Below are 12,906 nucleotides of genomic sequence, written 5' to 3' on the forward strand. Positions count from 1 at the left end.
TCATAGTTTGATTTTGATAAAGACAAAAGTCTATCTTAGAAGAAAGATCAAACAAGAAAAATATTGGAATCAAAGTTTCAAGTTTGCATAAGTTTTGGATTTCAATGGAATTGGATCATAGAACAAGGTACAATATGCAATTTAGTTGCTATAAGATTTATGTGCTCAAGAATTAATCATAAACTTTTAAGCATGCATTGTTTTAAAATTGCATGTTAACTTAGAAATAATTTAATATATTAATTAAATGAAAATTTTAATCTTTCTGATAAGAATGTTTAATGGGTGTTTTTTTAAAAAGCGATTGCCGCAATGTTTATGGTTTAGGGTATAGAGGTAAAAAGATCTAAACTAAACACTTTATTGTAAGAATATGAAATGTTTAGAATTCAGCCACGTGAATCTATTATTGATTTGAAAAAGTGATCTAGTCATTTAACAAATTATTTGATTGCTCTCGGTGCAACTTTTTCTAATGATGAATTAAATTTAAAAGTTCTTAGATCTTTGATAAATGCTTGACAACCAAAGGTAACAACTATTTCACTAAAGAAAAGCTTTCAAAAATTTCTTCTGCGGCATTGTTTGGTAAACTTCAAGAATACGAGATAGAACTTGAAAAACAAGAAAGACATGAAGATGAAAGAAAGAATTCAAAAAGTCTTTCCTTAAAGACTAGAGTCAGAAGTCATGATAGCAATCAAGAGGATGATTCTACTAATCATGAATATGTTGATCTTATTAAAAGGTTTGAAAAAGTCGTAAGAAAGAAAGAAAAAAGGAGGTCATTCTGAAGAAAAAAAAAAGCGTCAATAAGGAAAGTTACATGCTTTAAATGTGGAAAGAGAGGACATGTCAAGTGTGAATTCCCTACACTTGAAAAGAAGAAAAAGTTCAAAAGAAATAAGGACATGACACAAGGCCAAAGAAATCATATTTAGTATGGGATGAAAATGAAATAAGTTCATCTTCAGATAAAGATCATGTCAGCAAGACATGGATGACATCACATTATTCAAGTGATGAAGAACATGAGGTTAGTGATTCTTAAATTGATTATAATCCTTTATATGATGAATTACAAAATGCTTTTCATGAAGTACATGGAGAACTTTTGAAACTTTCTAGACAATGCTCAAAATAAAAGAAAATATTTTAAATCTAGAAAGTTTGGCTAATGACACAAAAGTAGAATTAGAAAAACTAAAAAATTCTACATGAAATAAGTGTTTAGATCATGAATCCAAAAATTGTTGAACTAAACTAAGCGATCAAGAAATATGAAAAAAGGTCAAATTGATTTAGAAATGTGTTAACTAGTCAAATATATTCAAGTAATAAATATGGAATTGGCTTTTCTAATTTTAATAAACCTAGTACAAATCAAACTTTTTTTGTGAAGGCTATTAGAAAGTTCAACAATAAGGAATTAAAGAAAGTGCATGTTGTAAATCGTCATAAATTTTTTTATAATAGAAATAACTTTTATTTCAATGGAAGGAATCATATTTTTAGACCTACGTGTTTTTATTGTAATGCAAAAGACCATACTTCTAATGCTTGCTACGCAAGAAATTATGGTATTCCTTATGGTGAGTATGTATGGGTGAGGAAGGGATATAACCCAAGAGGACCAAAAAAATATTGGATACCTAAGCACTATTAATTATTTTGTAGGTACTTGAAGATCATATGCTAGCATTGTCAAATCAAGATTGATCCTTCAAGATACAAGATCATATGATATGGTAGTTCTAAAAGTTTCGTTGAATGAAAGATGTTTTAAAGAAACATCAATAACAATATCAACTTTGACTTCTTATGAAAGTATTGTGAAGAAGATAAGTTTTTTTATGCTTAATATATCATTTCCCTTATATTATTATACTCGTTTGAATTTTACTCTTTTTCTTTTTTGATAATATCAAAAGAGGGGAGAATAGAGATGGTTGTTTTTGTTGTTTTTCAGGATATCAAAGACACCATAGAATAAATTGCAAAAGAAAGGGGAAGATATGTAAGATTGGGGGAGCAATCAAGTATAAAGCAAAAAAAAAAATTCATTATTATGTTTTGTCGTCATCAAAAAAGGAGAGATCATGAAGAAGGTGTTCATCATAAATCATAGATTGGTTTTGATGAAGACAAAAGTTTATCTTAAAAGAAAGATCAAAGAAGAAAAAGATTTGAATCAAAGTTTCAACTTTAAATAAGTTTTGGAATTCAATGGAATTGGATTATATACCAAGGTAAATTGTTCAATTTAGTTGTTATAATGATTATGTACTTCAGAACTAATCATAATATTTTTTTTTTTGATTTATCACCACCGGTTTAGTCCGGTTCGGGGGTCAGTTCTGGCATCAAGTGGTTCCAGCCCTCTCCCGATCGCAGTTGCGGGGGATCGAACCGTGGTTCTCCTTACCAAGTTCAGCGCCAATCACCACTGAACCAACTAACGATTGGTAGAACTAATCATAATATTTTAAGCATGCATTGTTTCAAAATTGCATGTTAATTTAGAAATAATTTAATATGTTAGTTAAATAAAAATATTAATCTTTCCCCAGTGGTTGAGTGGACATGTTAAAGTACTAAAGTGTTGTTAGTTCATTCTTGAATGTGTATTTTTTAACTTAAAATTTTTTCTAAGTATTTAGCTAGTTAATCTACTAACCTCCCTTGTTTAATTGATTAACTATGTCTATGCTTGAAGCAAACCTTGCATTTTTCATAAGGATAATCGATTTTATCCTATTTGGTTAATCAATTAACCATTCCAATTTTAAAATAAGTTAATCAATTCACCTTTTTAGTTAATTGATTAACCTATTTTTTTCGCATAATTTTTGAACGTTATGGGATGGTTAATCAATTAATATCATAAGGTAAACCCATTAACCTCTGTATGTTTTGAAAAAATATTGAACAATTGATATACCTCTTCATCTCCAATGCTCATGAAACCTTTTAATATCATTGCATGATTTCATAATTATTTTTCAACCATTGTTTCTTAAAATTTAAGAGGCACATGCTTCATTATTAATAGAATGATTTTTTATATTCAAATAGACCTTTTTAATGAACATCATTCCAATCTTTTTCAAGTGTGAGTAAAATTTGATAGAGACTTTTTCCTGCATAATTTTCATTCACATGCAAAAAAATTTAGAGAAACACTTGAGCCCTTAAATGTTTATATCATCTTTATTTGTTCATCAAAAGAGAAGATTGAAATTGCCAATATTTCCAAAAAGAAGCAAAGTTATCAAATTATCAAAGTTGCTGCAAAGTCTACATATTACACATTCTCTGTTTATCATTAAACTTTCACCAAGTGTGTGGTGATTCTTTATTTGTAAGAAAGTGTTGCACTTATTATAGGTTATTTCAAATAGGAAAGGTTGTTTTTCTAGTTGTTCGAAAAGTTCTTTGAATCAGGGTGATTTAAAGTCTACCATAGTTGTTGATGTTTGGAAATCAAGGAAGTGGTGTGCTTCTTTGTTATTTTTCTGCATTTTACTTCTCAAGTTCATTGAAAGATTTTCGAAAAATTAAGAACATAAAAACCATCATCTAAAACCGAGAAAAATCTTTCAAACCTAACTCACCCCATATTAGGTTGTGCACTCTATACTTACATCTTCCTCGTCCTTGGAACATCTTCATGCATATGATTTCCAATTTTAAGTGTATTATCAACGTACTAGAAGGAATAGGTGTTTAAGTTGATGGATCTCCATCAAACACGCGAGCCTTGTGGATCAAAGTGATGATAATAAGGTATGAAAGTACTCCATATTATAATGGTATACTGTCTGATTCGTGATGGTAACTGCTTAGGTTGCCAATAATTTTCTGTTTGGAGTTCAGCTTACCTCGCCTCGATCTAGTAATTCTGATGTGATACGATCTTCGCTCATCACTCATAGGTATTTCATCTCCTGGAGAAGGTGCGCAATTACAGATCTATGCCAGAATTCGTTACGATAAAGATTGTGATAATGATGGATAATCAAAGTGATTCACAATTAGGAGGTTGATCAAGAGTCTACGATAGGATAGTGAAAGTAATTAGCCCCATTCTCCAGCAATTTAGATATGAATTTGATTTTAGATCTAGGATCATTTGTTTATTTCACTTTGTGGAGTTTTCATGGGAAATAGAAAACCAGAAATTTGAGGAATCGAAGTTGAAACGATGCTTGATCAGATCGAACTCGACGAATCATCGTGTTGAATTCTAAATGTTCTTGATTTGATGACCTAAGAAGGTTACAAGCTGGTGAGTTAAAGAGCGAACAAAAATGCAGGAATCTGAAGTCGATTCTGATAGACGACACCACTGTTTCATTTTAAAACCAGAATTGATTGTAGCCGGCTGAAGAGGAATCTCAAATATGTGGTGCATATCTCTAATACGACAATGTGTGATGGACCTACAAGGTTAGCACTCTGACATCCAAGTCGGTTCAAGTTTCAAGATGAGTGTAGTGAAAAATGAAGATCATAAAGTGTACCTTCACTACTACAAAAAACACATTCCACCTCGGACGCGAAATGCATTTAACACCAGCTAAAGAAGCGAGGTAACGAAGGACGTCATGAAAAGTATCAACTTTACCCCTCAATTTTGAAAACACCGAGGGGAAAATAGTTACAACTTCTGCACTTTTAATATTTCTAAAACTAGCGCATCAAACATCTCGATTTATGAATAACACTGAGGGGTAAGATTGATATATATTTTTTAAAATTCGTTATAAATTACAAAATTATTTAAATTAATTGTTTACCCATAATATTACATTGTTTAAACTGAATATTTCTATAAACATGTATAACAAATTTTGAATCCGATTCATCGTCTTTACTGTTGGTGAAGATCAAATGTTGAATTCTCGTTTCATTGAAATATCGGGGAAGATAAAATGTTGGAAGCAATACATTCCAAATCCCTTTTGCATTTATTTGTTTCTGATGTAAAACAAGAAAAGGATTAGCTAAATAATTGAATATATGATTATTGAAGAACACCGTAAGAAAATTGATTATTGAAGAACACAAATCTTAAACACAATTTATTTTCTGCTATTGCAATCTGTGAGATATTGGATCGAACTCTAGTATTGTCGAAGGGTAGCTTCTTGGTTCGACAGTTCGACAGGGTTAAGCATGAAGTCGAAGGATTGTTCACATGCTGGTGTCGAAGTGTGCATGTTGTAGTCGAAGATGGGTCTAGCATGCAGATGTCGAAGATGCTAGAGTTGTTAGCATGTTAAATTAGGTTTTAGTGTTTAAACCCTAATTTGTTAAGTTAGCTTGTTTATTAAGTTGGCTTGTGTAATGGGCCTTGCTGAAAAAGCCCATTAGTTAGTATGTTAGGTTTTATTATAAATAGCATACTAGTCTCTCATCATTGCTAAGCTGCAAATCCTAATTTAGGGTGAGAGAGATTATTTGTTATTCTTGTAAACTTGTAATCTTGTTTTAAGAGAAAGGAAAAGAATAACGGTTATAACCAATTATTGTGTTCTTCTTCTCCCCTATAATTCCCTATTATACTTTGTTATTGGTATCGTTTTTCACAACAAATTGGTGCGGTGAGCGTGGAGAAGATGCCTTCAACAAAGTATGAGATTGAAAAGTTCACCGGAGTGAATGATTTCGGTCTGTGGCGCTTGAAGATGAAAGCCCTACTGGTTCAGCAGGGATGTTTGGAAGCGTTGAAGGGAGAGGCAGCCATGAATGCAGAATTGACGGCAGCGGAGAAGAAGAATATGATCGAGAAAGCACACAACGCAATTTTGTTGAGCCTTGGTGATAAGGTTCTCCGGCAGGTATCAAAGGAGACGACGGCATCAGGGTTATGGGTGAAACTTGAAAGTTTGTATATGACCAAATCGCTGGTAAATCGACTCTACCTGAAGCAAGCTTTGTATTCATTCAAGATGATTGAAGACAAAGTATTGTCTGAGCAGTTGGATATGTTCAACAAGCTGATTCTTGATCTTGAAAATATTGATGTGAAGATCGATGATGAATATCAAGCGCTGTTACTATTGTGTTCTTTGCCTCGATCACATGCTCACTTCAAAGAAACTCTCTTGTATGGAAGGGAGTCCCTGACGTTTGAAGAAGTTCAATCAGCCTTGTACTCTAAGGACTTGAATGAACGAAAGGAGCATAAACCTTCGACTGTTGGCGAAGGTTTGGCCGTTAAAGGAAAACTCTTACGAAAGGATGGTAAGTTCGACAAGAAGAAAGGCAAAAGCCAGTCGAAGACTTACAGTGGCGAAGCATCTGGCATTCGATGCTACCATTGTAAGAAGGAGGGTCACACAAGAAAGGTGTGCCCTGAACGCTTGAAATATCATGGAGGTAAGGATAATGGCAACGCTGCCATTGTTCAAGATGATTTCGAATCATCTGATGTTCTTGTGGTTTCAAGCAGTGACTCTAAGAAGGAGTGGATTATGGATTCAGGTTGCACTTGGCACATGACTCCAAACAAAGACTTGTTCGAGGAATTATGTGATCAAGATGGTGGATCAGTATTGCTGGGAAACAACAAGGCTTGCAAGATTGCAGGTGTTGGATCTGTGAGATTCAAGCTCCATGATGAGTCAATAAGGTTGTTGACTGAAGTCAGGTATGTTCCTGATTTGAAGAGAAATTTGCTTTCTCTTGGTGAATTCGACAAGAAAGGATATGTTTTCCAAGGAGAGAAAAGTATCCTAAGAGTCATGAAGGGTTCGAAGGAAGTCTTGAGAGGCGTGAAGAAATAAGGCTTGTATACCCTTGAGGCTGAAGTTGTAAGTGGTTCGACAAATGTTGCATCCACGAAACCTTTGTCGAAAACAGAAATCTGGCACATGAGATTGGGCCATGTCAGTGAAAGGGGTCTGGTCGAATTAGGGAAACAAAATCTGCTTGGTGGAGACAAAGTCGAAAAGCTGAAGTTTTGTGAACCCTGTGTACTTGGAAAATCTTGTAGAGTGAAGTTCAACAAAGGCAAACAAAGAACACATGGATCCCTTGATTACATCCATGCTGATCTTTGGGGGCCTGCAAGGTGTCCATCACATTCAGGAGCAAGGTATTTTCTATCCATAGTAGATGATTATTCCAGAAAATTATGGGTATTCATCCAGAAGACTAAGGATGAAACTTTTGAGAATTTTAAAAGTTGGAAGACTCTGGTTGAAAATCAGACTGGCTGAAAGGTCAAGAGGTTGAGAACCGACAATGGCCTTGAATTTTGCAATGAGGCATTCGACAGTTTTTGTGCTGCCTCTGGTAATGCAAGGCATAGAACTACTGCAGGTACTCCACAGCAAAATGGTTTGGCTGAAAGGTTTAATCGAACTATTTTGGAGAGAGTCAGATGCATGTTGACTAGTGCCGGTTTAAAGAAGGTGTTCTGGGCTGAGGCTGTTTCGACAGCAACATATCTGATAAACAGATGTCCTTCGACAGCGTTAGATATGAAGACACCTGAAGAAGTTTGGTCGGGACATCCACCAGATCTCGACAAACTGAGAGTATTTGGCTGCGTAGCCTATGCTCACATTAGGCAAGACAAGGTCGAACCTAGAGCTCTGAAATGCATGTTCATGGGATACCCTGAAGGAGTCAAAGCTTATAGGCTATGGTGCCTAGAGCCAGGTCACAGGAGGTGTATCACCAGTCGAGATGTAGTTTTCAATGAAGCTGAAATGGCTTTTAAGAAAACTAATGATGTTGGTCAAAGTACAGAAACATCTGACGAAGAGCTGGAACAGGTAGAGATTCCTGTTGAGGTGGAGCATGTTGATGCTGAATTGCATATCCCAGATGAAGTCGAAGAAGAAGCAGAAGATGCTGAAGTTGAGGAAACTGACGATGACTACCTATTGTCGAGAGATAGGTCGAGAAGAGTCATCAAGCCACCTCAAAGACTTGGATATGCAGATCTTATAGCTTATGCCTTAATCTCTGCAAGTGAGGTTCTAGACGAAGAACCTAGAGACTATAAGGAAGTTATGAGGAGTCGAAATAAGACTGAATGGCTGAAGGCCATGGATGATGAGATAAAATCTCTTCATGATAATCATACCTGGGAACTGATCAAGAAACCTGCTGGGGCAAGGTTAGTCAGCTGTAAATGGATTTTCAAAGTTAAGGAAGGAATTGAAGGAGTGACGTCGAAAAGATACAAGGCAAGGTTAGTTGCAAGGGGTTTCACTCAGAAAGAAGGTGTCGACTTCAATGATGTGTTTTCTCCTGTTGTGAAGCATAGGTCCATTCGAATGTTGCTTGCCATGGTGGCACAGTTCGATCTTGAACTGGAACAAATGGATGTGAAGACTGCGTTCTTGTATGGTGATTTAGATGAAACGATCCTGATGAGGCAACCTGAAGGGTATGTCGAAAAGGGGAAGGAAGATTATGTGTGCGAGTTAAAGAGATCTTTGTATGGGCTGAAACAATCTCCTCGACAGTGGAATAGGAGATTCGACAAGTTCATGGCACGCATAAGTTTCATTAGAAGTCAGTTCGACCACTGCGTTTACTTCAGATTTCGACCTGGTAATTCATTTGTTATTTTGTTGCTTTATGTGGATGATATTCTCATAGCAAGCAACAGTGTCGAAGATGTGATGAGGGTGAAGGCTGAACTCAATAAGGAGTTCGATATGAAGGATCTGGGAGCTGCTTCCAGGATTCTTGGAATTGACATTCGAAGAGATAGAAAGAAGTCGAAGTTATGCCTATCTCAAGAGGCATATCTACGGAAGATTCTTGAAAAGTTTGGTATGTCGAATTCGAAGCCAGTTGTGACTCCAACAAACCCTCAATTCAAGCTGAGTATTGATCAGTGTCCCAGTACTGATGTCGAAAGAGCCTATATGAATAGCATCCCATATGCTAATATAGTCGGTTCTTTGATGTATGCTATGGTCTGTACTAGACCCGACATAGCATACGCAGTAAGTCTTGTAAGCAGGTACATGGCGAATCCTGGAAAGGCTCACTGGCAAGCATTGAAGTGGATTTTAAGGTACATAAATGGGTCTCTGAATAGAGTCCTAATTTATGGTGGAGCCTTGGGTGAAGATAGTAAAGCAGTAATAGAAGGATATGTCGACTCTGATTATGCAGGTTGTATGGATTCCAGAAAATCTATTTCTGGATATGTTTTCACTATGTTTGGCACTGCAATTAGTTGGAAAGCAACACTTCAGAAGGTTGTTGCTCTATCAACCACTGAAGCGGAGTATATTGCCCTAATTGAAGCTGTGAAAGAAGCATTGTGGCTTGAAGGTTTTGCGAATGAGCTGAAACTTCAAGGTCGAGGTATCACTGTTAAATGTGATAGTCAAAGTGCAATACACCTGTCGAAGAATTCAGCCTATCATGAGCGAACTAAGCACATTGATGTGAGGCTGCATTTCGTCAGAGGAGTAATCGAGCGTGGAGAAGTCCAAGTGCTGAAGGTTTCGACTGAAGACAATGTTGCTGATATGATCACCAAGACATTGCCGAGTTGCAAGTTTTTCCACTGTATGCAGTTGATAAAGCTGCATGAAGAAAGCTAGTTTGTTCCTTGACGTTGTAGAGTTAGGTCCAAGGTGGAGATTTGTGAGATATTGGATCGAACTCTAGTATTGTCGAAGGGTAGCTTCTTGGTTCGACAGTTCGACAGGGTTAAGCATGAAGTCGAAGGATTGTTCACATGCTGGTGTCGAAGTGTGCATGCTGTAGTCGAAGATGGGTCTAGCATGCAGATGTCGAAGATGCTAGAGTTGTTAGCATGTTAAATTAGGTTTTAGTGTTTAAACCCTAATTTGTTAAGTTAGCTTGTTTATTAAGTTGGCTTGTGTAATGGGCCTTGCTGAAAAAGCCCATTAGTTAGTATGTTAGGTTTTATTATAAATAGCATACTAGTCTCTCATCATTGCTAAGCTGCAAATCCTAATTTAGGGTGAGAGAGGTTATTTGTTATTCTTGTAAACTTGTAATCTTGTTTTAAGAGAAAGGAAAAGAATAACGGTTATAACCAATTATTGTGTTCTTCTTCTCCCCTATAGTTCCCTATTATACTTTGTTATTGGTATCGTTTTTCACAACACAATCCATTGTAGAGAACTTTACCGAGTTTTTTATGCTTCAAAGTTTTCATGTTATATGTTTCATTAGCAATGATTGATATTCATAATGCTTTTATAATGGATGTTTGTTAGGTTTCACGCAGATAACTAATGGAAGTGTCTTGAGTGTTGATACTCATGAAATGGACGGTACCAATTTGTTTAAGGATGTTGATCCATATTTTTAATTATCACGCCAAAATTATTTCCTCAATTAGTGATAAAAACTGAGGTAAAAGATGTATAAGTTTTTTTTTAACATTACATTGTTTACACATAATAATAAATTACATTATTACAACAAATGCAGTGTTATCATAGTAGTTGTTGTTCTTGAAGAATGAACATCTTTGCTCTGATCCAGATCCTGTTGGATACATTTTGTGCTCATTATTTTAAAGTTCTATGGACTGCATGCAATCAAATTTTAAAGAGGCATATGCTCTAAGTAAGGAAATATCAGTTTTAAACATTGAAAATGTTTTTTCTGCACTTGCAATCCATCATTGAGAACTTTTTAAAGCTTTTTTAATTTCTAAAATTTCATTATCTAGAGCAAATGTTATCAAGGCAAATGCTTTCTCAAGAAAGATATATAGTGGTAGACATAGATAATTTCTTGTGGATTGATGTCTTGGCAACATCTTGAGTGTTTGTCCGCTAAAAATATATGGTAGAGATGGTAGCTATGTAACATATTCCCTCGATTATTAAAAAAATCGATGGGAAACGTATTTTCTATTTTCTATTTTAAATAAAAAATAAAATAAAATAAGTAAGCCCCCAATTTTAAAATAAAACCGAGGTGAATAATATTTATTTTTTTAAACCACAATGTTTACACAGAATAATAAAAAAATTGAGATTCATCATCATCGCTGCAATTTTAGATTTTGTTGCATATAACTTTTCAAAGGTTGAACAACCTTCTTGGTTTAACCTGGAAGCAGGAATGATTTTCTGCACTTGCAGTCTATCACCGAGAACTTTTCCAACATTCCTTAAGAAAGAGTTGTTCCAAAAATACAACATCAACACCATTATTGGAGATGGATTGCAAAGGCGGAAAAATATTATGTTCAAGGATAGAAGAACATTGAAGATTTTGTCTGTCTTGAAATCCACCCCAAAGAAATGATGCGTACTAGTTTGAGGCGACAACATATAAATTAAGATTAGAGTAAAATTTGTTTAACGAGTGCTTTTATAGTAATAATCTGATAATGTTATCTCTTAATTTTTAAGAAAACCGAAGGGATATATCATTTAATATTCACTAATAAACAAATAAACACATAAATTGCAATAGTTAGGATTTGAAGCATGTCCTGATTTGTATTTTTTCCTTGCCTTTATTAAAAATCGAGGGAATATGTTAAATTTACTTTTATAAAAAAAAATGATGCGCCTTGATATTATACCTTTTTTTTTTTTGCCTAAGGTGAAAGCTTGGTTATGAAGTGAATTATTTGTAGTACTGTTTGTATTTCGTATTAGATGACTTTTATACTTTGGGCCATGTGGAGTGGATTTAAGTTGGTTTAAGTCTTAGCTATTTTAGGCGTCTGGCTGACACTATATATATATATATATATATATATATATATATATATATATATATATATATATATATATATATATATATATATATATATATATATATATATATATATATATATATTCACATTCTTAAATGACTTGGTATTAATAAATATTATAAATTTATAAGAACAACAAAATATTTACATGCACATACAATAATAAAAATGAAGCACTACATTAATGAATATGGATCTTAGTTACTACAAGCCAATACTAGTATCTATATATTAATTTAACCCAGCTTGCTATTTTCTTCCATTATCTGCAGGAACAACGAGTAATTTGCACTTGTTCTTAATAGTCAAGCTAATCAAAGTAAGTTAAAATCGATATGGCCTCAGCAGTGGAATGAGTGAACCCCTTAAGTGAAGGGACATTACTTCATTGGTAGACCCCACAAGCTTTCCTCCTATGAACACTGCAGGAACAGGTGCATTACAACCCAACTTAGTTATAGCTTTCTCCATTTCCTTCCCTTCTGGGTCTTTGTCAATTTCATGAATCACAGGGTACACTCCAATGTCTTGAAAAAGAATGTTCACTGCATAACACATGCAACAAGAACTCTTTGTGAAAATCACCACACCCTTTTCTGTAGCCAACCTCATCACTTTCTCCATCTTAGTATAACTGATTTCAAATAAAATGGAGAAAGTGATGAAGTAATGTATAAAACTATATGTATGTGAGGCTTGAGGTTATTTGAAATAAGCTAGTATGGTAAGCTATTTATAGAGACGACAAAACTTAGCTTAGTAAGGGGTTTGAAAAAAGTTAAAGTACTTTTTAGATGCCCAATGACTTTGGAGATATAAAGACCTATATATGCTACTTTAGACTGAATATATTGAAAGACAGTATTTACTTATGCAAATGCTGATATGCTATATATTATATGTTACGACTTTTCTCAACAATGACAGGTGAAAAAATAAAAATGTTCCGAAGACCAAGTTAGTGCTATTCGTTTTGTGTCATTAGGCGTGTACCACCATTGGCCGTTAGTTAAAAACATGCACACACTTTATAATGCAATGAAATGAAAAAAGAATCAATCAGAAAAAAATATCAAGTAACAAGAGGTTATGTGTGAAATTGAAAATATCAAGTATATCAATGAGATGAAAGCTGCAGGCATAGCAATTAACTTGTCAGAGAGAGAACATGC

The 12,906-nt window shown here is 34.5% G+C and overlaps 1 protein-coding gene across 1 annotated transcript; it reads right to left on the reverse strand.

Moving 5' to 3' along the window:
• Nucleotides 1-11,838: 11,838 nt before the first annotated feature.
• Nucleotides 11,839-12,424, reverse strand: LOC131614850 (monothiol glutaredoxin-S11-like). Its single transcript, XM_058886392.1, has one exon. The coding sequence runs from the start codon at nt 12,356-12,358 to the stop codon at nt 12,059-12,061; it is 300 nt and encodes a 99-aa protein (XP_058742375.1). The 5' UTR covers nt 12,359-12,424; the 3' UTR covers nt 11,839-12,058.
• Between the last annotated feature and the right edge of the window lie 482 nt (nt 12,425-12,906).

The sequence above is a fragment of the Vicia villosa genome, linkage group LG1 (assembly GCF_029867415.1).
Source record: "Vicia villosa cultivar HV-30 ecotype Madison, WI linkage group LG1, Vvil1.0, whole genome shotgun sequence".
NCBI lineage: Eukaryota > Viridiplantae > Streptophyta > Magnoliopsida > Fabales > Fabaceae > Vicia > Vicia villosa.

What these genes read in the sequence shown, in the direction of transcription:
- LOC131614850 (XM_058886392.1), bottom strand. Translation starts at nt 12,358, where the DNA reads ATGGAGAAAGTGATGAGGTTGGCTACAGAAAAGGGTGTGGTGATTTTC.